The following is a 26578-nucleotide window of genomic DNA, read 5'->3' on the forward strand; positions in this document are numbered from 1 at the left end:
ATGCAGCAAAGGACCAAGTTGCCTAATACTTGGTGTAAGTCCAGGCACAGAGGCCAGCAGCTTGGAAAAAGGCACAGAAGGAAAGCTATGGCAATATTTAAATGAAGCATGAAGGTGAGTCGTGATTTAAGGGTGTTAGTGAACAAATAACTGAAAATCTCTGTAAATCTAGGTACATAGCAATGAGAATTCATTTGCCCATATACAGCCTCAGTCTCGTGCCCTCTTCAGGGGCAAGAGACATTCACTTAACCTTTTAATGGAATCATTAACAGAATCCAGGACTAGATTTTTTCTGATATTTGGGTACTGCTCCAGTCATTGTTTCTAAGGCCAAAGTTACCTCCTTTTGTCAAAGATTTATCCATGCAAAATCTATACATCTCTAAGCCTTGAAAATCTCACTAACAAATTTGAAGAAAAGATGGTATCCTTTATACTTTAGAAATTAAAATAATCTTTAAAAACTTGACTGATTAATATTCTTGGCATTTTTAAAGTAAGAGCTGAAGTTTCTTAAGATTTGCAATAAGTACCAAATGCCTAAATCGATACAACAATTTGTGGGCACTAGTCCAGTGTATATATTTGGGCTTCTAAAACAACTTTATTGGATTCAGCAGAAACTACCAGATCACTGAAAGGAAAAAAAAGAAAGAAAAAAAGTCTCACATTCATGTCCTCAGATTTGACAAGCTTTGCAAGCTTTGTGCCTTGTTCCTAATCCAAGGACAGAAAAAGCTGTCTCCAAAAACAATTATTTGTCTGGCATGTCTCAGGCCTTGACAGCCCCAGAAAAGGTTCAAAGCTGGGTTTTCTTCAGTGGCTACATCTCTGGGGAAGGTAAACCCTGCCAGTTTCCAGAGTCTCTGCCTTAGACACAGAAGGCTAACATCCTTAGTGACGCCTGTAAAGCTCTGGTCCCTTGGAGGTTCCAGGCTCCTTGTTATACAGTCAGGAAACAGAGCCCAGAAACTGTGAGTTGAGTTCCCACAATATTGTATTCCTGACCAATTGGGTAATACATCTGTTGACAGCAGAGATTGTGGGGCTTTCTGTAGCTACTGAATTAAATAAGGTGTTTGAATGCACTTGTGAGGTCTCCACGGAGACTGTACTTTGCTGCTTTGATCTCCAAATGGTAGGAAGGTGCTAGATGAATAGTTAGGGGAATATCAGTGGCTTAGTAGCTTTCAAGAAATGGCAAGGCTACAGAAAATATCTGTAGGGTTTTTTTCTAAGGAAGCCTCACCTTACCTTCAGAAAAGCCTTTCTCATTTCCTTTTGTTCCTGCTGTTAATTCCCATGCTGCATATTTTTGATGCATATTTCTATATTGAAAGATACACTTTAAAATGGTCTTAATGTGCAAATACCCTTACCTCCCAGTATTCTGTACATTTTATATACTTTATTTCTTTACTCAGCTTCAGCAGTATGTAATCATAAAGGAAATCTCATTCTAGGAGATGGGACATTCTCTCATACATCAACTGCAGCAACATACCGGAGATAAGCACGCCACGATCATTGTCAAAGAATATGACAGAGTTCTCCATCTCTTCCGGGTTGACCTGAGTATCATGGAAGACCTGCAGCAGTGAAAGAGTCTGTATGTCCCACACTCTAAAAATCTGGAGGGAGAGAGCAGGGAGAAAATCTAGTACTATATCATGATTGGATTTTCAACTACTTTTCATTTCTATGATAGTAATATTATAGTCTCCAATGAAAAGCACATTGTTAAGCATGGTACATCCCCAAATTAGCAAAACAAATATCAAAGGTATCTTTATCCCCATTTTACTAAGGATAAAAGGCACAGAAAGGCTGAGCTCTGTAATCTTGACCTGAGAAGCCCATAGGAGAACCAGGTCTCCTGAGAATTGGTTCTACTCCTTAATGACAAGATGGCTCAATTGTGTCATACTTTTCAGTCACTTACAGATACATGCCAGTAGTTCAAAAGCTTGTATTTGAACTGGACTATCAAATGGTGTGCAACAGTAAAAAGATAAATTTCACAGGGTTCCAGGTAAAGGAATTCCTGTAATCTTTGACTGACAGCAGATGTTGGAGCAAATCAGGATCAGGAAACACTGCAGAAGGATCATTTCAATGCATATGTGGTTCTTGTGTTCTCCCGAAGCAAATGGTAGTCACACAGCCTGGATACTAATCTGTAAGGAGCACTAGATACATTAGATATATTTGGGTTTACTTTCAGTTTCAGTGGAGAACACAATGGAAAATTCTTTAAACCGCAGAATTACTTGATAATAATTGTATATTATTCATCTTGCCTGACTGCCTGATCAAAAGCTGTATTGAACTTACTGCTATCCCATGCAAACTGCTCTTAGCCCTGCAAGAAATCATAATTAAATTTCTCAGATCTCATGGCTTTTAGTGTGGTGTATTTTCTTGCAAGATAATCTTACTATAAAAAAAATTTCAAAAGTCATTCTATCATCACATCTGACTGCAATTTTTATTCAGCTGCCAAAACCATGGTGAGTTTTATGTAGGCATTTGTGCAAGGTATCTGTATTCATTCACTTGTGTTACTAAAAGGTGGGGCTGCATTTTTAATTGGGATTTTGACATGTTGGTACAGTGCTGCCATCAATATCGGGAGTGTTGTGGGTGTTGAAAAAATTCATTGAATCATTTAATTAAATGATCCATATAATGTAAGTCTACAAAACACATCAGGACAAACCCCTGAAATATTCAACTGCTTTTGATGACTGAGCTCCATCTCAGACAGAAATTTTGCATAAATAATTCTGCTTCCTGTGCTACAGTCCCTGGAGGTCTTCCTCTCTCAGCTGTTCCTTATGTTTTGTCACTCAGTTGACATCTTAGTGGCTTTTCTTTGGTGATTTTGATGCAGTTAGTCAAATTCATAGGCTTGGCCAGGAAGCATGAAGCAGCCAGCCTGCCCTGACTGGGCTTGGACTGCTGTTCCTCTAAAAGAGCTGTAATTTTGGGAGATCTGATGAAGACAAAAAAAAAAAAAAAAAAAAAAAAGCAAACAACAAAGTAGGAAAAATCTAGGGAAATATGCAGCCATTTGTTTGATTCATTCCAGGATCTCTTGTATTAATATTATGATAAAGGTAGGTCCAAGTCCAAGGGCATCTGTAGCATACCGCTTTGGTGAAGTTTCTTGCATTATATTTCTGAAAACCTACTTGATTCACCCACAGCTAAAACCAGCTGTGTTGGTACATTAATCTGTCCATTGTGGATAGACCGTCCAGTAAGCCCCTTAAAACCAGCCTGAACATCAGTCCATAACAGCTGAGCATTGTAACAGAAAAAGAATCAAGTGGAACTGGGACAGAGAGACTTGAAGCTCATTTTGAAATTACTGTTTTTTTTCGTTTTGACTGATCTATTAGACAGTACAATGATTAGAATATTTGAAAAACAGCCAGACTAGCCTGAACATACAACTCTAATTGTCACTTTCATATAATTTCATAAAAGTTTTAATGACATAAGCTACTTGCTAAGGCCATTAACAAGTCACGCCCTAAGAAACGACTTACAACTAGTCTTATATCAGAACTGATGGAAAATACTATCTGATGTGTAACTCAAATTCAGCACAGTCATGCTGGTACTGACTTATAAAAGTTGGTGACTGGCAGAAGGAAGACGGCTTAAATTATCATTAAAGAAATTTGATTTGCAAAGTAATTGCTTTTAGATCATCTTAACACCAAGCTAGAAATCTGACAGGAAGAACTCTGAGGAAAAAACAAGAACAATTTGTCAACCTCATAAATGAAACAGCTACAATCAAAATTCACTGCTGAAAACTCAGAAAATTCAGTTCCGTAAAGTTGCTCACCTTTTAATACAAAGACCTTTGAAAACCTAAAACAGCCCTGAGAAATACTTTCTATGCTGATTTGCAATTAGATAATTTTATGTCTTTAGAGTACCACTACTGTATATCCATTTGATCCCATAAAAACATAAACTGTTTGTTGGGTTGGTTTTTTTTTTTTTAATGTAAATATTCCAGGAAAAAAATTCATTTTACACCTATAAACACAGAAAGTAAATGGTTTCCCAAATGGCACACAGCAAATATTAGTCTGAAACATATCCCACAAGTTCCGAATATTTCAGCATTCTTCACCATAGCCTATTCCCTTCTTAATTCTGAAATCTATTTGTTTCTCTTTTGAACAGAGCGTGTGCCCATTAAAAATCACAGGCAATATGTCATGTCCTTAAAAATGCTTTTGATAATGAGGAAGACTTCACTTGTGCATATGTTCTTGTTATGAGAAGTTCTTTTCAATTGCCAGGAATTATTTCTTCCCAAGGCACACACACCATGACTGAGAATGAATGTTTATTACTCTGTATGTTAGAAAATGTTAAGATATAGGTCTTTTTTTCACTAAAAAGAGGATCTCAGCACAGGGAAAACACCATTGTGAAAAAAAAAAAAAAAAAGGCTTAAACAAACCATGCTAAAAACCCTCACAAATAGAAGACTGTTCACTGTATGCAGAATAGAGACAATAATGGATAAAAATTACTTAGGGAGGTACAGAGATTTTGAGGTTATTGGAATTTCCGTTAGTAACCTGACTTTAGAGGAAGTTATATCGGATCAGCAAAATTCTGAGGAAGAAGGAAAGAAAAGAAACAGATCCATCCTTTGCCACCACAGAGAAGTTCATGGTGGGTGTTTCAGAATTTTAAATAGAAGAATTTTTTTCCTGAATACTTTCTTTGTTTTCCGGAAAATTCAAAAGGAAAATGCTCTAAAGAACTTCTACAGAGACTAAATTTTCCCTGATACAGTACTGAGTTAGAGGAACCATGTTCAACATATTCCTCTGATAGGTTTCTGATTACATTTCAGTTTACTCAGACATGCAATTTCTAAAGCATACCAAAAGAGAAACAGGCAGTGAGAAGGCTTGGAAAAAAGAAAATCCAGTTGAATAGAAAAAAATGGTGAAACTGTTCATCCATCTGACAGTAGACCAGCAAAAATAGAGAGAAGAATTGGTGGAGAAAGTTGAGAAAGTTAAGGCAATGTTGCAGGTAGATCTCCAAGCTCAATTCTGGCACAGTCACAATTAAAGCATGTAAAACCAGTTAGTGCTGATTTTACAACACAAGTGAATCTAAGTAAAAGCCTCTTGCACTATTTCTCACTGCTTGTTCAGCTATTAATGCCAGTACCCCATTAAGAAAATGCAGTCACTGAAAGTGACAGCAAAAACCTGGACAAATCACAGTATTCATAAATCTCTTCCCTCATTCCAGCCTTCTTCCTTTCCCAACCTGTGGGCAGGGATGGGGGGATTACATAGGCCGCTGTTCCTCATGAGTGATTCCCACACAAGGCATCTCTAGCATGGCCACTAGATGTGTCACTGCTACTCATCTGCATCAGCACACACATGACTGCATGAATTCAGGCACAGAGAGTGGCAACAAAAGGCGTGCAATTTAGAAATTGGGAGGTGACTAGGGGGAGTTGCCTTGGGGACGCTTTGTTAATAGTAACTTCATTGTCCTACTTATTTACTGAAGAACTTTCTTATCTCGGCTGCAACAGCTTCAGCAAACTACTCTGTTATCCTTTCCAGGACCACAGTCTGGATCAGTTCCCTCTGTTCTAGGGTGCCCTTCTTGTGTCTTTCATTTTTCAGACCAGTGGCAAACCCACCTAGTTACAGATGGAATTTCCACAGACAAAGCAAAATTTGGAACCAAATCACTCCAGAATTCAGTGTGAGTTCTTGTCAAAGCCTTCTGAGAGCCCTTAAAAAAATTAAACGTATTTGCACACATAAACACTTCTCTTTCAAGCACCACCTTCCTTCAAGCCCTAAAAATCAGAGCGTAGAAAAAAGCCTGAACTATATTTTCCCTCTAGTCTAAAGCCTATGTTTTATGAGTATGTAAAAACAGTAACGCCCTCTGTTCTATTTTTCTTAATACACACACAGAGACAGACAAAGAGCAGAAGATTCATCTTACTAACTTAAATGGGAGCAGCAGAGGGAGGCAGAACAAAGAAAGCAAATAGGACAAGACAAAATTAGTAAAGAAATATTTTACATGTTCTCAGTACAATAAAGTTCAGGTTCAGGAACACTTATTTCATGCTGGGTTGCTGTGAGGAGGCCACTGTGGAAACATGCTTTGACTTTGGAAGAAGTGAATCCTCTTCTGCCCTTTCTGTCTGAAATTAACTGAGACAGAAAAGCGCTGAAGAAGCCCAGGATTTGCTGACCCTCCCAAACCCAGCAAGAGATAATCCCTTCAAATTACTGCTAGTTAAGAATAAGAAAGTGACCTTAATACACTGCTTTGAAGAAAGTAACAACTCTCAAGAGAAAACAGTAACTTCGTTTTAGTACTTCTAAGCTCTCACATCCTGCTGATACTTTTTGTAAGTTAACGAAAATTTGGGTTTTTTTGAAAGACAGACAACTTTGCTCAGTTTTACAGAATGGTAATGCTGCAAGTCTTTAAAACAGCTTATGAAAAAACACTTGTGCAGGAAAATCCAAAATCCAACCACGCTTGGGGCAGAGAAGTTACACTAGCCAGAGCATGCACTGCAGGCACACATAGGAAGAGTAAAAAACAATTAATGCTGATTTTCTGTTTGAGTGTTCAGTTCATCTGCCCCTATTTGCTATATTGTTCAACTGTGGTCATTGAAGTCTCCACAGTCTATGTGGAATATTTACAGATTCATACAGAACCTCAAAGACAAAAATCACCAGGCATGAAGAACAGATTAGACTGCAGTTCTGCTTGCTCTGTTATTTAATAGAGTAAGTTATCTGGAGAGAGTGCCATTGTGTGTCTCGTGATCCCTGAAGGTGATCCTGCAAAGTACTATAACTCGCTGTAGTTATTAGAAGACGTGGGAGCAAACTGATGTCAATGGGATTACTTCTGAGGCTAAGGCAAGGAGGATTTAGCTCTAAGCATATTAATGCAATGTGGTGTAGCAGATGGTACTTTAACTAGTGCCTTATTCAGACAGTAATTTGGCAAAGTTCAAAATTATGAACATTTCAATTTACTTCCTCAGATAGTACCATTAGGCTGGTAATATATAAGGTTACTTTCCTTTTCTCAAACGTGGAGGAATGCTGGAAATAAATCAAACTGGTTTATATGCAATAGTGAGTCTACTTGTGTATCAATGAGCCTGCAGGGTATTTACTGGGTGCTATGCAATGACTGAGAGCATGTAAAGGCTCTGTATGCCCCTCTCTGTACTCTGTGTGCTGACAACAGACCTACCTGTTCCCTAATGCAAACATAAAATAACCCCCAACACCTCTGGAAAACAGTTTCAGTGGACATTTAGATGGTTTGTGGGTCAGAAGCAGGAGGCTAAAGGTGTAAGACAGAGGTGACTGCCTATGAACACCTGGATCAGAGGAGCTCAAAAAGTCAGGTTCTTCCTACCAATTTTGAGCCAGTCTTAGAAGGATGCCCTCACCCTAAGCATAAGGTTTGAAGTGATTTTACTTTTTCCCCGAATCACAGCATCACAGAATGGCTTAGGTTGGAAGGGACCACTACAGAGTATCTTGTCTAAGAGCACTATTCAAATGGGCCACCTAAAGCAGGTTGCCCAGGACCATGGAGACTCCACAGCTCCTCTGGGCAACTTGCACCAGTGCTCATTTTCCCTCCCAGTAAAAGAAGTGTTTCCTGATGTGCAGACACAATCTCTTGTGATTCAGTTCTCATTTCCTCTGGTCCTGTCACTGGGCACCACTGAAAAGAGCATGGCTCCATCTTTACACCCTCCTTTCTGATACTTATATACACTGATGAGCTCCCTTGAGTCTTCTCTTTTCCAGGCTAATTTTGTAGGTTTGTTTTTATTTTTGCAGACTACTCAACACACAAAGTAATTCAAATGATGGAAAATGGGACAGGAAATAACAGAAAACTGGGTAAGTTACATGAAAAGTCTAGAGAATAATATTCATTCTTGAAGGATTATGCAATATAAGAGGAGAATAAAATTCTTAATAGCTGGGTGGAGCAAATAAACTGATGAGAGTAAAAGCTCAGCAGCAGGATTAACTTTAACTTTCTAAGCAGTATATGAAAAATGTACCTGATGTAGATGTTGCCACATAATTTCTGTGCAGAACGACTGGAGCAAATTTCCCAAATGCCTCTTTTTCAAATTATCTCAGTTAAATTGAATAGTGTTGATATACAGAACATTCTAGTAAAAGCCGCAACTAGCAAGGGTTTGACATAAATTAAACATTGTGCTTCCAGCTCACCTGTTTCCCAGAAGACAAATGACTGTATTATATCCTTAAAACAATGTCATGTGCTTTCAAAATAGGCTAGATAAAAATCCACACTAACCTACACAGACATTGATACAATCACAAGACAGACAAAAGACATTTATGACTTCCCACAGGGATATTGCACAGCCAGATTGCCATTATGCAGATCTGGAGAGAGAGCACTGGAGACTGATAACATTAAGGTCTGAGTAAATATGCAAAAGTCAGAAAATACAAAAATACGTAAGATATCTTTACCTCACTTCATCCTCCCTGAAACACTTAAAAATCTGCCCTTGAGTTCTGTAAGAATAAAACTAATATATACATAGCAGAGTTAATTTAATATGGGCAAATTTGAGCAAGGAGCTGCTTATGTGCTTACATCAAGTTGGCTGTATTAGGTTTTGAAGAAATTACAAATGGAATGAAACTCTGCCATGCCCCAGAATGAAGAAGTGAGAAGTCACCCTGTGTATTGAACTACTCTCCTGTCATATGTAAACGTGTGCATTGCTCTTTTGGTATTTGCTGCCACAAACGAAATTACTTTTAGAGAGAAGGGAAAGTCTAAAGAACACTCCCTCACTGATTTAGAATAAAAGTTTTTTGCTGTTTACAAACAATACCACACAGTGGTGTAAAGGCTGGGAATATATACTCCTTGCACTAGCCCTGTTGATAATCAAACAAAACTGAGATTGTTTTTATACATTGAAGCCTGTAAGTTTAAATCTTGTTCAGCTGACTTACTTAAGTGATCTAATTCAACCAAACCCACCACTGGAAGTATTCTAGTAAAATAAATGGAACAACTAGCAATTTTGGCTTACTGATTTCCACTAACAATTCAAGTTAGGCAAGGCATGAAATTGTAGCCTCCACTGTTCCAGTTGTGAATCCCCTTTCTACACTAAATGAGATAGAGTTTGTCACTGCTTCACAGCCTTTCAGTACAAGGGCTATGCAGTCTGGTCTGAACTCTCCCATGGCCTTAATCTTGTTTCCACAGAGCATTATGAGTGTAAGATCATTTTTTATATAATGATCTGCTTCCTGCAGCATCTCCAGGTTTAATAACCCCTGTCCCTATGAGGTTAGGCTTTTTTTTTTAACTTAATGCTTTCTGAATGTATTCAGAGTTCTGTTATATGAAAAGAATGAAGCTATACATGTTTCAGGCTGCAGAACGAGAACAAGAATGAGCAAACTGTAGAGAGGAAGAGGCAATGAAGAACTGAATGATATGGAGAGAAAAAAAATAACACAGCAGAAGTTTCTTGTGCAGCATTCTTCTACCTAGGGTATAGTGTCAGGTCAGTTTTTCCATTATTTCTCTACTCCAGAGATTGCTCTCATATTACCCTGTACTTGGTAGAACTAATTCTCCAGCTGACTGGGCCCATTTTAAAAAAGGCCAGCAACTTCTATTAAATTTGTAGAAAAATGCCTTTAGTGCCAATGTAACAACCAGGCAGATTAAATACTTTTATAAAGGATAGTCGTGCCTTGCCTGGTTTGAAACATCCAACTCATGTCATAGAATCATAGAATAGTTAGGGTTGGAAAAGACCTCAAGATCAACTAGTTCCAACCCCCCTGCCATGGGCAGGGACACCTCACACTAAACCATCTCACCCAAGGCTTCATCCAACCTGGCCTTGAACACTGCCAGGGATGGAGCATTCATCTAACTAGTGTACCCTGCATCCAAGAATGCTGCTTAGCTGTAATTCCAAGTCCAAAGGTAGCACTTTTTAAAGGACTTGCATATTCTACCAGCATTTCTCTTCAGTAAAAATATATTGCCTCAGTGCTTAAATAAGCTATATTATTTCGTTTTGTACCCCTTTAGACCTAAGATAAAAGGTGTAAAATAGTTGTAACCAACTATAGTGGGGAATACAGCACTCTTTTCTGTTTTCATAATGATAATGATAACTGAAATTACAAGCATAAATCAAGAGAATAGGCTGCTGCAACCATATTGGAAAATATGTTTCTTGATATCTGGGTTAGTGGCTTCTGCAGAATAATTCCAATCAAAAAGTTCCTTATGTACATTTGTATTTACAATTAAATACATGCGCTTTCATTTTCATGCCAATGACCTAATCTATGACTGCAACATGATGAAACTTTAGCAAAGCATCCATGTATTATGTAAAACCCCAAGACTATTTTGGTGCAGTGATACAGAGGACTAGTTAATACCTTCAGCCAAATTTAAGAATATTTCGTTTTTGGAAACATTTACAGTGAAAAGGGAGACACGCTGTAAGTGTAGTTGTGATGAATGTGGTTCTTCTTGTTCTGTGATATATAATTTAACACAGAGGATAGTTTGTGTTTATGGGAAATCTCAACATAAGATTTGGAACATGTTCCTATGATTAAGAACAAATAGATCACATTGATATTTCAGATCTCCTAGTAAATTCACTTAACTGAACAGATGGAGAAAAAGACATGGCTGTGGAGTACAACTATAATTGCAACGATGCACACTTGGCTTTAAGTTCTTCAAAACCTGGAAGATCAGGAACAGATCTGTTTCCAAGAATATTATATTCTGAAGCAAATCCAGCAGCACAGAATTATGACAGTCCCTGCCTTGGCCCTCCCTTCTTTCTCAGTGTCGCTACAGTGGAAATACTAAATCATATGACTAAAAGGCATAAGAAATTATTTCCAAATCTATGGCTCTGCCTAATTTGTAGTTATTATTTATAAACCCAAGAAAGTAAGCTTAACTTTCGTAAGAGAGTTTGAAACACACATTATTTTTAATGGCTGCCTGACATCGGTTTAGTAATAATGTGTTCCATCAATAATTCCTTAAAGTATTGGAGCAAAGTGTTCACTTGCAGAACTAGTTTGAGGAATCTTTGTTTTCTTAAATTGAGCAATCATTTGAGTTCAAATTCCAAAACAGTTTCTTAATTCTTTCTTAATCCTTTTTCAGTTAAATGTCATAGAAGGTTTCTCCAGCGGTTTCCAGAAAGCTGCACTGCACCCCGGCCAAAATGCTCCGGTGTAAACAAAGAATCTGCTCAAAACAGTTTAGATGAATTTCAAGTTTGGCTTGTATTGGATACCTTCAATATTGTCTTTAATCTAGCATCCATTTATAAGTAATTTATTGGTTCTGAAGAACTCTTGCATTTCAGAAATAGAGACAACCCTTCTTTGATTTCAGGTCTACACGATCATGCTCTTCATAGAGAAAATTTAATTTTGGGGATGTCTGCAAAAGTATTAATTTAATCTTCCTAAGCTTTTCCCTAATTCTGCTATTCTGTCAAACAGCTAATGAAAAATCTGTTAACTATAAGGAGATTTTGTTTCCCTTGGTTACAGTGCTTCTGTGAGACCATTGATATCTGTCTGATGTATTTTCAGCAAAGATATATGGACTCTCCTTGTTTTGTTTCAGGAGCCTCCTATATCACGGTCAATGAAAGATGAAAACAAAGTACAGAAAACTATTCTGATTTTTCTTATGCTAGCCAGATTGGAAAGCAAATTGCTCTTTGTCACAATAAAGTCATTGCCACTTTATTTGTAAAGTCCCTTAGACTTCTCTATGAGGGATCCCTTCTTTTTTGATATAGTTTTCAACTGTGACCACAAGAGTTACCTATCTTCTGAAAGTCTAGGAATTATTTCTTTATGTTTTTGAGAAGTGTGATTTCTATTTATAACTTAAAGAGCTGTTTGAAGACACTTAGCTTTTAATTAAAACACTTTCACATATTCATTTTCATGTACAAGTGATTTTACTGATGTCACGGCACAACTTGGCTACATTTAGTTAAGATCAGGTGTCCACACACTTGGAGACTCATAAAATAGATTTTGCTTCCCTTGGAATCATCATGTTGAACCACAGAAAGGCCCAGAAGGGACCTCAAGAAGTCTTCTGGTCCTTTACTTCCCCAGGGCCTTCATTCTTAGTTGCTTTTCTATAAATATCTTCATTTTCATTCATTTCCCTTAAGTCATGTCTTATGTCTTATTCCATTTTTCCTACATGTATAGCTCGCAGGCTATCTGTCAAAACCTTCCTTAATTCGGCAGTAATATATGACTGTAGCAAATGTACAGTTAACCTACAGAATAGACAGGTATAGATTTACAGGAGGAAGGGGGAATGGGTATGGCTCCGGGATTATGTGACGATGGGAGATTTCTGGTGACTTATTTTCAGCTAGTAGTACTTTTAGAAAGGTGTGGATTATTTTAAGAATAGGATTAAAGACATGAAAAGGTGGTATTTACTGGTACCTCAGTGAGCAGTGGTAAGCAGTTATGGCAGAGGAGCAGCACAGACGGAATAGCTCAGTAATATTTCCATCCATTTCCAGCAAATCTTGCAATATCTGGTTGAAGAAGTTTTATTGTTGATTTTAAACAGGAGGAGTTCAGGTTTGATATAAGGAGGAAGTTCTTTACTGTGAGGGTGGTGAGGCACTGGAATGGGTTGCCCTAAGAGGCAGTAAATGCTCCATTCCTGGCAGTGTTCAAGGCCAAGTTGGACAGATCCTTGGGCAACATGGTGTAGTGTGATGCACCCCTGCCCACGGCAGGGGGATTGGAAGTAGAGGATCTTAAGGTCCTTTCAAATCCAAACCATTCTATGATTATACTAATATTCCTGTTCATGGACAATATTTTGGACCAGTAAACCTTGTAAAAGGTGCTCTTCAGAAAGAGGTCAATAGTTGAACATGATTTATAGAGTCACCAGTGTAAGAAAAACTCAACCTATGGATTTAGTAGGCTAACAGGCAGAGAGAAGAGTAAATGAAGCTGTAGGAAGCTTTTGCACGTGATCACTACTGAATGGATCATTCAGGTACAGGTTATGTAATAATTCCAGCAGTTGCCAAAGTAATATGGAAATTAGGGTTAATGTCTACTGTTGTAAGTATTCTTTTGTCACATTCAGAAAGAAAATATGTCAAATAATTCCATTCTACTCTTGCTTCTCGATACAAAATTTTGGAAATTCTAGGCTAAAACTTCACCTTTTATTAAAATAAAAGAACGGATGAGATTAGGGCTAGATGCCATCAAAAGTACTTACTCTAAACCAAATTTCTACTTGCATTTATAACATTGATTTCCATGAAGTTAAGTGTTTTACCTTTGCAGAGGAAAGGCTGATCACATGTTGATCTTTTTCATTTGTTACAATTTCCACAACACTATGTAGGTGCCCCGATAGCTTCCCTGAAGGCTTACTATTAACAGCAGGATGCCACAAACGAAGATATTTGTCATTACCTGAAAGGAAAAAAAAAAACAGACCAAGTAGTCACTGGTATTACAAATAAGCTTTCTAATGGAGAGCTGTGTTGTTAAGTCTCTTGCTTCCATCGGGTAGGCAGTTCCCACATAAGGATGTGAATTCTTCATTCTAAGGGCTGGATTACAGCTTATGTTTTCATTGCTTATCCCCAAACTTGTATGAAAAACACATAACTGATTTGTGTTTCAAAGATTCATTTTGCCTGAGGAATGTCAGAGACACAGGGTCTCTGCTAGTCTACAGGTAGGTGTAGCTGGTCTACACCTGCTAGTCCCATAGAAGCAAAATACTTTATTAGAAATAGAACTGTGACTCTGATTTTTTCCTTCAAAGATCTAATTTAGAAAAAACATCAACAATTTTTGTGTCCACTTAACCAGGAAAGGAAGGGACAACCACCTCTATGGAAGAGGGTGGGCATGCAGAACAGGATGGGGAGCAGGCGTGAAAGTTGAGGACCGATATAGAACAATAGCTGCTGATGAGTGACTTTGTGTCTTGGCAATCAGGTCTTTCATATTTATTTGTGTGTTCAAACATTAAATTTACCTGTGTTATAGAGAATAATCCTTGATTGCATTGTAAATGAATCTTTCTGTACTGTTTTTGTAATAATTTCCATAAATATTTTTTTAAAAAAGATGTATTAGTAAACTCCTGTGTTTACGTACTGATCTAAACACAGCTGTACCTCGTGCAGTGAAATAATTCACATTTCTCACAGGAGTTTCAAGAGAACATGAGCACAGTTTAAGTTTGTCATTAATTAATTTAGATTTCAATTTTAAATCCTGGCAAATATTGCAATTAAATGAATTGTATGCAATTAGTTGAACACTTTATTTTAACACACAATAAATGAAACAGACATATTTTTATCTATGCTTCAGTTTGAGTTTTGGTTTTTTCTTGGCTTGAAGTGCAGATAACAAAAAACACATAGACTAGGAAGTCCATGGTCCAAGAGAACATTCACCCAACCTGAACCCTATGACACTGTGCTCCGTTTTGTTAAAAGAGAGAAAAGCTTTTGCAGTCTTCTCTCCAGGGATCCTCCTTAAGCTTGCTTAATCTACTGCCATTGGTCAGACACTCCCTCCATCTCTCACTCCAGAAATCTGTTACTTTTCTTCTTACTACAACAATATTCAATTCATTTAGAAGCACCCCATCTCCCTTTTCCTCCATTAAAAATTATTGTCCTCTCACTTAAATTGGTTCTCCTGTTTATGTAGCTTCTCTCTAAATGAGAGAGTCTCACTGGAGAAATGATCTATTCTTAAAATGGCTACAACAGAAAGTAATTTTGGTATATGCTGGCTCATTTCACAAGTGTGACTGAGAATCCAACCATGCAAACAGCTGCATTGGCACAATGGAGGGATAGTTTCTGCACAGGAAAGAGGAGCCATGGATAAGTAGCTGACCAGCAGTAACTTAAGTGGGAATCAGTTTCTTTTCAGGGTAACTTTCAGACAGAACTAGTCTACATTAGCTGTCTGTGCAGTAAGCATTACAGGAGGTAACTTAAAAGGCTATAACTGCACTAGTGAAGTCCTTTTGGATGGGGAGCTACAGAACATGATGGGCCCCTGCTCACTTCGTCATAATATGCTGTGTTAGGCTTTCATAGACATGTCCTGCAAGTCAGCAGAACCTGTGTGATCCAGCCAGTACACATTACTGAGAAACAAGGCCATGGAAGTAAAGCTCAGCTTGCAAACCTTCTATGGGGTCAACAGGAGGGCACAAAAAATGGTAGACAGAAGCCTCCAGTGAGATTAATGAGATGAGTTATAAAGCCAGAAGGAACAAACACTGTTTCAAACAACATGCCCTTTAGCAGCCCCAAATGAAAACTGTCATGTCTTAAAACTGTGGTGAACTAGGAAGGAGCTGTTGACAGTATCTGACCAACTCAGCTACCTACTTGATGCACTCTGAGGAACAGTATCTTTCTTAGCCTTCCTAATTGCTCTGTACTTTATATTCCTGAGGTGACAGCAGATGAATGAAAGGGGGATGCTGCTCTTTAACTGAGGCACAGAATTTCTTTTAAGAATAGAATCACTAGTACATGTTATTTACTTATATTAATACGGTGCTTGAAGGAGTCCAGCGCAGAGCCACAAAGATGATTAAGGGAGTGGAACATCTGCCTTATGAGGAGAGGCTGAGGGAGCTGGGTCTCTTTAGCTTGGAGAAGAGGAGACTGAGGGGTGACCTCATCAATGTTTACAAATATGTAAAGGGTAGGTGTCAGGATGATGGAGCTAGGCTTTTTTCAGTGATATCCAGTGATAGGACAAGGGGCAATGGGTGTAAACTGGAGCATAGGAAGTTCCACGTTAACATCAGGAAGAACTTCTTTACTGTAAGAGTGACAGAGCACTGGAACAGGTTGCCCAGGGGGGTTGTGGAGTCTCCTACACTGGAGATATTCAAGGCCCGCCTGGACAAGTTCCTGTGTGATGTACTGTAGGTTACCCTGCTCTTGCAGGGGGGTTGGACTAGATGATCTTTTGAGGTCCCTTCCAACCCTTGGGATTCTGTGATTCTGTGATTCTGTGAATAACAGGCAACATCAGGAAAGAAAACATTTTCCTACATTAATAATGCTGTTTGCTTCTCATGTTATGTAGTGGACCAGTTTTAGATCCTTTTACTGGTGTGGATTTGGTTTTAGTAGATGTGTTCTCTCCCCTTTTTCTGGACTGATGTCAGATTGGCCTGAACATTTGCTGCTTCACTGCTTCGCTGGAACATTTGCTGGAACATTTATTCTCTCTGTGCTCCAAATATGCCTCCAGGATTGAGAATCCTGTCACAGAAGACATGGGTACTAACCACATTCAAGAAAAGCTTGAAAAAGATGAATTATCTTTCTACATATCTGTTAGAAAATATTTAAGATTCTGTGAAATCAATGATTTAAATCATAATGGGCTCAGTTCAGTGTTCTCTCATCCCACTTAAATAATTATGAAAATATATAAGGTCTTTTGTTATTGTTTTTTGTTTGGTTCGTTGTTTTCGGGGGTTGTTGGTTTTTTTTCTAGGCTTGGTTGTATTTTGTGATGGATTTGTTTGTTTGTTTGTTTCTGGTATTTTTGTGTGTGTGTGTGGTTTTTGGTTGTTTGCTTGATTGTTTTTTGTTTTTTTTAAACTCAGATTCTCTGACCACAGCTCTGTTCTAACTGGATGTTATGATTCCAATACCTTATTGAACATGTGATGCTTTGTCGTATCATTTTCCTTGCTTACACTGTTCTGCTGAGATGTCTGTCTCTCAATGGTGTTGAAACCCCCTTGAGAACAATAGCATTTTTGAATGATAAATGCTAGGCCTAGCTTAGTATCCTCTGATAAAATAGAAATGAAAAATATAACTCTTGTTTTCTTTCTATACTGCTTTTCTCACACAGACATACCCCTTATTCTTTAAAACAGCTCATCATACCTTCAAGCCTGACTTCAAAATAATCTTGGGTTGTAATACTTGCAAAACCTCTTCAGAACAGTTAGATAACTGGTAAATTAACACAAGTTCATATGTTTGTCATATTGACCAATGTCTCTTTCTGTAGTCATATGTTCTTAAATTTAGAATGCATCATAGAAAAGAGTCTGCAATGCTTCTGAGGGCTAATGTCAGTCCTGGGATGTGATTTCTGTAACTAGGATTCTTGAGAAATTCCTAAAAATGTCAATGCCAATGTATAGTGCCAGTAAAAGAAAGATATGTTCCGAGTTACTTCACTTGTGCCAGGAACACACAAAGGATTCTAAGCAAGTACAGAGGACTTCCTTGTATCAGTCTTAAGCTGCTACTGCTATACTTAGAAATTACTAATTTTTTTTCTTCTACTTTATTGCTCACAGGAGAACCATACCTGGATTTGAGGAACTAATAGTGTTGGAAGTTGCTGTGTCATATCATTTAAAACTGATTGCCTCCAGCTTTTATATGTACACATAATTTGGTTTTAACTGTAGCTGTTCCCTGAGCTGATAAGACATGATTGGAATTGAAACGGATACAGAATAAGAAGAAAACCATATCACTTTACCATTCAACATAATATTAATGCAAAATGCTACACAGAAAAGTTATTCTAAATTACTGTGGGCTACGTATTTTAGGCCACTGTCAGGCCTTTATCACTTTACTGGATGAAGTCTAGCTTTTAGCATAAAAAGTGAACGCTGTACCAAGTTTGCTTTTATCTTTCTTATTCATTATTATAAATGTCAAATATCAGGAAGACAAAATTAGGTTGAGTCATAGAACTGACAAACTCATTAATTTATTCAAATACATCTAAATGAATGATGAAAGAGTAAGGGTGTTAAAACATGACTTTTGTAATAGTCACTTCACATCGTAATAATACATTGTAGTGTTTTCGGTACTATTTGCGCTATAAATACCTGGCTAAATAACAACAGTTTGGGGATTAGTAAAGTGGTTAGTAGATTTTTCCCCACTGAATATTTTAGAAGCTAGCCTGCAATCAAAGGTTGGATTTTTTTCTTTTAATTGCTGGTTGTGACATATGAACATAGCTTCTGCAAATGTTTGCATATGTCACCAAGAAATCTATATATTATGATAGCTGAATTATTCACCTGCTCTGGTCGTTAATTTTTTTAACTGGATCATCAACACATGTTTCTCAGCTAGACAAGAGATATGGAGATGCAGAAACATAGTGCATTCTAGTCAGACTGTTGCACCATCATAAGCAGTGTATTTTATTAATATAGCACTGAACTCTAAAGCTCAACTTTTAGTAGATGGATCTCTCAAGCACTGTAACATTATTCTTAATTCTGGGTGCAGCTTCATAGTAGCCCTTCGTTGATCTAAACTTCACAGTGAAGTTTGAAAGAGATGATCCCTTCCTGTCTGTCTTTGGCCATGCATTCCCACTGTCTCCTGTGACTCTTAGTAATTTAGCTCAGGAATAATTTAATTTTGCGCTTAAGGGAAGCAGCAGAGCTGAGCACTGGGAATAATGGTGAGAGGCAGGAGGATGCCATTTAATATCAAGGTGAAGGTCAATGAATGAACAAATAATACAGGATTCCAACTCAAGGATATGTAAATGTTATGGTCCAGAAATAGACTGAAATATTGTTACAAGTAAGAACAATTCTTATACTTTTTCAAAATCTTCATTACAGAGTCCATGAACACCATATTATTAAGCTTTTGTCATGTTACCCATGTTTTCTGTACTTTTGTTCAGTGAAAGTCAAATTAAAATGCAGTATTGAGAAAGCTCATCTGCTTCTACAATATTCTGATTAGGTAGCTGTTTAGATGGGATAGGAGGTCCTGCATTCCAAGTTTAGCCTCCAGCCTCTATACTTTCAAAAATTTTAAGCTGATGAGGGTATTTCTTTCTGCAAATGCTGCTATTCAGAAAACTCTTCTCAAACATGTCTGCTCTAATTTGTGGTCTAATATTTACCCTCCGTATATTTTTAAAGATAGCAGTGATATTCCTTGTTAATTTCCATTTTGTTAGGTTATAAAAAACACGCTCTTCAGTCTCTGTGTGATAGGTTTTTCCCAACTTTTTTCACATTCAACTAATCTTTTTCAGACATGGCTCATATCAACCATACAGTGAATTCCAGTAAAGCGTGAGGTTTTACTAGTGTTAGATTCAGAGAAGTTAATGCTTTGTTACCTGTAGGACAGATATTTAAACTAACACATGTACCTAGGGCAAGTATTGCTGCATGACTGCCCTATTCCTGTACTCTGCCATAAGTGCTTATTGCTGGTCACTGTCAGTGAGGGGATAGTGGGTTAGGCTGACCTTTGGTCTGCCATACCATAGCTAGTCTTATGAAGGAAGTTTATGCAGATTTTCCTCTTCCTCTGCTATTTCTGTAAGAATTTTCAGTGTGTGACAGAAACTTTTATTAGTTCTTGTGCAATTGACCTGTACTATTCAGACACTTCATGCTGGTTTTATTACTACAGTAAAATCCTCCAGTTTTACCTGTAGGAAATACTAACCACGTTCTGTTTTATAGGGTCTGATTGCTTAACACAGGAAAGGATGGCCAAAGAGTAATAGGAAAGGATGAGAGCCCTGCTAATAATGCAAGGAATAATGTGTATAACCTGGCAAAGACCACCACTGTGACTTGGAAAGGTGCCTCAGTTCAACATATTGTTTCTCCTGTTTTATTGTATGAGAAGACAAGGCTGTGTAGAAACCTCATAGCAACCTTCCAATATCTGAGGGGGATCTACAAGGATGCTGGAGAGAGACTCTTCATCAGGGATTGTAGTGGTAGGACAAGAGGTAATATGTTAAAACTTAAACAGGGGAAGTTCAGGCTAGATATAAGCAAGAAGTTCTTACTGTGAGGGTGGAGAAGCACTGGAACAGGTTGTCCAAAGAAGTAGTAAATGCTCCACCCCTGACAGTTTTCAAGGCCAGGTTGGACAGAGCCTTGGATGACAAGGTCTAGGGTGAGGCATCCCTGCCCATGGCAGGGGGGTTGGAACTAGATGATCTTAAGGTCCTTTCCAACCCAAGCCAGTCTATGATTCTATGCTACTTGATTTCAAACCAGACTGAACCCTTGATAGATTCCTGTCAGGAAGTATATCTTTTCAGATTAATACTCCCAGCAGTTAAAAGCAAGACATCTATTTCCTAGAATTTAAGATACTATCTTAAGAATTATTTAAATTTTTAATATCCTAGCTCAGCTTTACTTGATCTTATTTAACTGGGGAAAAAAAATCACAGCAGTACAATCTCTTGGGGAAAAAAATCCAATACTTACCACCAGTGACAATGAGTTTTGCTTTTCTGCAGTATGTGAAGGCGTTGACTCCTTTAGGGACAGAAAATTCCTTTACAGGTCTGTAATCATTAACAAAAGAAAAAAATTATTAATTATTACAGGTAAGAAACATTAGGAAAATACGCTCTACAGTCATTCCACCTTATTTTTCTATAGTACATAAATAGCTGTTTGCATAATGTATACAGTCTCTTGTTAAAAGCAAACTGATTTATAACAGTGACTAATATAGCCTCACAGTGATACTAGCATTAATAAAATAGGAACATACTGCGCTTTCCATTAAAATAAAATAAAATCTTTGATTTGAACATCTTTGTCCTTTATTAGTCATACTCCAAACAGTATACTAAAATGGTAGCTGTTGCCAAAGTAAGCCTTCCCACACATCTCCGTGCTTAAAGCAGTTTATCACTGAGGAAAGTATCAAACCAACTGCCTTTGCCCATTTCATACATGGAGGGGTATCGTAGCCTCTATTTTGCATGAAGTGCAGTTACTTTTCTGCTGCTCATGTATATTTGTATAACGCATAGCCTCTATTTTATCTAGTTTGTGTTGTATAACAACATGAAGAGACCACAGGCTTCTGGAACTCAGCTGAATTATTCTGTTGTATTCACTGATAAAGCACAGGAATTCAAGCAGCCAACACAGACTGGGATTATCTCAGTGTCCTTTCCAAACCCATCCTTTGAGCAACTTCTGCTTGTTTCTCCATGCCGCATACATTCCTACTAATAAGTGAATATTTTCTTGATCTTTGAGCAGTAGCATGACTAACACCAGTCTCTCCCAGGAAACAGTGACTGTCAATGTAAATAGGCTGTACAGAATTAAATGGGTACACATTTAAATTTTTTTCTTTGAAACCCAGACAAGTAGGTAGTTCATTTATTCCAGGCTAAGTTGTAACCATAAATATTGAAAACATTACTGGTAACAGTAAATTTGACCAAAAACTCTGGAAACTCTGAAGATTAATGAAAGAGCTTGTTCTTTCTAGGCAGGTGTAAATAAAAGGCTGTTCACTCCCTAATACATAGAAGAAGCAAAGCTTTCTTTCCAGACCTCTAACAGAGAAGTCTCAATTCTCTTAATGATATAAAATAGCAACTAATTGATATACATGTGTGGCAGATTTCATCAGGATTTGTTGTCGTTTTCCCCTTAATTCTTTAATTTAATACTTTTCTATGACCCTCCATTGTTTCTTTAATGAATGGTCTTGGTACTCTTCCAACATCAGTGTGAATAAGGGCTTCTGGCAGCATGAAGTCCTGCCCAAGTCATGGCCTTGCAACAGAAACACCCTATGATCCCACCTACACCCCCCCCATTTTAGGTACAAGAAAAGATTATAACTGCATATCAGCTATTGTCCAGAAAGGAACTTGACAGTCACAGGAGATAAGATCATTGCAACCGCCTTCAAGCACAATAGCAATTGCTCACTGCAATGTTAACTGGGGACATTTATTTTGTTGGCACCAGTAAGTCATATATTCCAAGTATAATTAATTATGAAATGGGCATTTCAAAGTAATTTGATCCATGCCTATTTTTAGGTCTATTAATTTCATTTTAACAGCTGTGTAATTTTTCAGTTGTCTAAATATAATTTCATTGTGGTGTTGCATGAAACTACATAGAGAAATGTATTTATTCAGTTGGAGACAAAATTATCATCAATGTTAAATGAAAAAGACCTACCAAGATATTTATAGTTAATGTTCTGTATTACAATGTATGGTGGTAGCATATACTCTTTTGACCATACTTTTGGCTCTGTAGGCTTTGTTTTCTTTCTCCTCAAATTAATTCCAAAACTCTTAACAAAATCAAATGGGGTTTCTCAGCTTTTCTCCTTACACAGTGTATGACTGCAGACAAGCTGTATTTCATAGTTCACTTTCCTAACCCCAACAGACATGCAATGCTCATAAAAACTGGAATTATTAAATTGATGAAAGAATTATTATGTGAATATTTATGGCCTACGTTATACAAGACATTAACAGGATTATCATAATTGTTGTTACTAGACTTCAAAATCTATTTATATCTGGATGTACCTTACAGAGGAATTGTGAAACTGATCTGATGTTTACAATGCTTTGAGATATTTGAATGACCGGTTCTATCTATAAATTATTTAAAGTTCTTCTTTACATCCAATTGTCTTTGTATTGTCCATTTTCTAATTGGGCTATGAACTATTCTAAAATCATAGACTAGTAAGGCTTGGAATCAGCTCTAGCACTGATGGGCCCTATGAATAAGGATATGGCACAAATAAGGAGGCCACAACCTCTTTCCTGTATAGTAAATTAATTTCACAGCCCTCAGAATAAATTGTTTTGTTTGTTGAAGCTTGTGTAACAGAAATTATAAAATTAAAACTGCAAATTAAACTTAAATATATTTTTATGTGCATATAAATTTTTAATGAATGGATATATGATATACATGTAACAAAGCAATCATTGTTCTAACTAAAATTAGCCTGCTGAGAAGTTGGAGCAAATAACACTGCCAACACAACTTATTTTTAAGGGTTGTGAGTAATGAACATATATGGCTACTTGTCTCCTACATCAAAAACTAACAAACAAAATTGTTATGCATTTAAGAAGTTGTATTTTTGTTTGCATTAACAATACTTATAGAAAAGACAACTTCCGTACAACAGGATGGCACCTTGCAAGGCACTGATCTCATGCAAAGTTAAACAGCAAAAGGTCTGTTTTTTCAGATGTCATATACTTACAAGTTGTCCTCTAGTCGCTTTACATCATCCAAAACAAATGAACAAATGCTGTCTGAGGAGCAGGATCCAAAACAGTTTAGGTCAGAAATATACTTAACTTTCATAACCCAGTCGTCATGTAGCTTGCGTTTAACACTAGGGATATAAATTGAGATGTTATCGGGATACACTAGCATCAACTGCAATATGACCATAGGGAGACAGGGATTTTTACTGTGAGATTATACATAACCTATGCTAAAATTTAATATCCAGGGCAGATACAGAGCCAAAAATGAGCAGAGCTAAAATTAGGATTGTATATGCACTTCTCTATTTGCAATTATGCTTCCATCTACTAAGGCACAATAAAGCTGTGCCTATGTCAAACTGGATAACAGCAATTGTGACTTCTTCCATGGAAGTTTAAAGTTCTCTTGTAAGATCCCCTACTGGTAATGATGGCAGTTCCTTCACACAACAGTAAGCAAATCATACTTACTGCAGTTTGAAAAATTAATTTTTTGGTAGATGGGGTTAATTTACACAAAAAAGCTAATCCTCCATTTACGAAGGAGAAAACCGAAATAGAAAACCAAAATTGCTAGACCGATACTATTTTATCATAAGCAACTCACATGTGAAAAGTTTTGCAGTCCAAGGCCTGAAGTCGTGATTCTCTTTTGCCTTTACATTTTTTTAATGCCAAGTGATCACTGGTCACAGTAAGCAAATAAACATAACCCTTATCATCTCCCATTAGGATAGTATCCATAGCCACTTGCTTTGGCATGGTCACTGTGCAAACACAGAGCAGGCAATTTTCCATTGGTTTGATGACAAAGCAAATATTCTGTGAAATACAGTAGGCAGTTGATTAGATATTGCATACAAGCCCTTAAGTTGACTGAACATCATGCTTATCTACTCACATTACCATTCAATTCTTGGCTTTGTTTTTGCAAGCTCCCCCTGGGATAGCTGTTTGCTGCTATTAGAAACTCACAGAAGATCATCACTAAATGAAGTTAAATGCAAATTTCAAGGATTTCATTGCGGCTTTATGTCATAGGTTACCTTTTCCATTTCAGTGAGATAATATTAATTACAAATTTTAGGGAGGATCTCACCATGCTAAGTGGGATGGTGTATTTGCTAAGACTCTGTATGGTTTCCTGTTCAAAAATAAGATGCTGTCTAGAAGAAAATGGGAAATAGACAAATTAAAGAATTATTCAAACCACTAAATGCAGCAATATCACAGAGAAAGAAATTACATTTGAGTCCTAATTATTAATACAGCCTGGAATAACCAAGTGTACTTATGTGGGCAGGTGTTTCATTTTTCAGGAACTGAGATAATGGGAGTGAATACAGCTGCAAGACACTGTGGCATTTTGCTAGACTGAGAAGGTCTGGGAACAGGATTTTGGGTCATCTGCATTATGCTGTTCACTGGTTCTACTGCCTGACTCCATCCGTTATTTGATTAAACCACCCTTGCCAACCCAAACTGGCAACTGTTCACATGCATAGAAATTAACTGCTTCAGTGTTGTCCATGTAGCAGAAACATTAAGGAGACATAACAGATACAGAACTGTCTATATGTTATTTCTGTGGTCTTGAATGAGAACTGCTCCTATTCAGTCATAGGACACTTTCAACTCTTGCTGATGTAATGACTGGAGGAAACCTGGAGAATAATGAGTGGAGAATAAATTTTTGAGCCTTCCAAATTGGACTGACAGAAAAGCTTCCATTCACCTCTCTGAGCATGGAGAGCATCTTTTTATTATTGTGATCAACAAAAGGAAAATCCTAAGACTTGAGCTTATTCTAAAATACTTACTTTGCTTATCTTAGACAACTCAGAACTGCTGAGAAAAGTCCAAGGAACAGGAGGAAAAAGCTAAGGTATGGGTCAGAAAATCTTATAAAAATTCTATTTTGTAATAAGGCACTCAAGAAAACTTTAATGGTTTGGACATACATTATCAATATCAAGATGCTTTTGCTTTTGGAAAGTCCTAAACAAAATGCAGGATATGAAGAAGTATCTTCTTTAAATAAGCAAGTTACCTCAAAAGATTCTATGTTAAATTCCTTGGAAAAGCTGGCACTTGATTCCTAATACATTCTGAGATATACATATGCAGGTGCACACACATTAGGTATACATGTGTCCACATATGCATTAGGTATATATAGAAAATAAATTCTTTGGGTTTTTGTTTGCAACAAAGTACAGAATTTTCCTCTTTCTTCCAAATTTTTAAGACTCTCTAATAATCCCATTTGGTGCAAAGTATAAATTCACTGTTTCATGCAGTTCCTACAAAGAAAACGGTTAATGTCTTCATCTTGTTAGAACAAAAGAAAGTGTATTTATATTGAAAACAAAGACTAATCTTTTCCAGGCTTCCTCTTTAACATTTGCCTGACCCAACATAATACCTGACTTTTATAGTTCCAGATGATGACTGTCCTTTCAGTTACAGCCACGACATATTTCAGTTGAGGGAGGAAATCACACCCAGTGATCCAAGCAGTATCCTGATGAAAATAAAAAAGCTAGCTAAAGCAGGATTTTCTCTATACCTCTCTACACAGATCTTAATGTAAAATGATTTCTCCTGCAAATTCTAGGATTAGAGACTCAAATTCACTACCACATTGTCCAGAACTTTGGGTTTGGTTTGGATTTTTTTTTTAAACATTAACAGATAGCTGTGGTTTTTATATATATTTCATATACTTGCCTAGAAATACAATCAAGAAGCTCTGATAATTACTTTGAAATTATTAAACAGAACAAATCACATTACATGACAGTGACCTGAGAAGGCAAGCCAGTCAGTATGTGCCTTGAGAGGTGACTTATCCCAGCTGAACACAAAGTATCTCTCACCTATCTGGGAGAAACAGCTCAGTTAACCTGTGAATATAATCTTGGAAGTTAAAAGAAAGTCGAATGTCTGACAATAGTTAAGGAAGAATGAGTGGGAAAGGCTCGACGTTAGCTTGGAAACTCAAGGGAAATATCTTCATCATATTTAAATGCATTTTAGGCATGTTAGCTCAAGGCTAGTACTCTGTTTTCCCATATTGAAGGTCAAATTCAAGTACTTTGAGAACATAGGACAGAGTGAAAATGTCTGTTATCATTCAGGCAGGCAGGCGATATGCTCTTGGGACACAATTTACTAATTCTAACAGAGGAATTAAGCAAAGTATCAGAACAACAATGTTCACATGTCCAGGATTGAGCTACCATTTTTCAGACATGTTTCTGTAAATGTTTCAAAGAGCAAACATTTTCCTCTAACCTCTGCCTCAAGGCCTACTCTCA

The 26578-nt window shown here is 37.2% G+C and overlaps 1 protein-coding gene across 1 annotated transcript in view; it reads right to left on the reverse strand.

The window, feature by feature from the left end:
* The window catches only part of WDR64 (WD repeat domain 64), a 62240-nt gene that overhangs the window by 22139 nt on the left and 13523 nt on the right, over positions 1-26578 (reverse strand). Inside the window, exons 6-11 of the mRNA XM_065679066.1 lie at positions 25684-25782; positions 23866-24080; positions 23249-23383; positions 20458-20537; positions 13477-13616; positions 1508-1634 (exon numbers count right to left, since the gene is read on the reverse strand). Of these exons, the coding sequence (XP_065535138.1) occupies positions 1508-1634; positions 13477-13616; positions 20458-20537; positions 23249-23383; positions 23866-24080; positions 25684-25782 (796 nt within the window). The remainder of the gene's footprint in view (positions 1-1507; positions 1635-13476; positions 13617-20457; positions 20538-23248; positions 23384-23865; positions 24081-25683; positions 25783-26578) is intronic.

The sequence above is a fragment of the Lathamus discolor genome, chromosome 5 (assembly GCF_037157495.1).
Source record: "Lathamus discolor isolate bLatDis1 chromosome 5, bLatDis1.hap1, whole genome shotgun sequence".
NCBI lineage: Eukaryota > Metazoa > Chordata > Aves > Psittaciformes > Psittacidae > Lathamus > Lathamus discolor.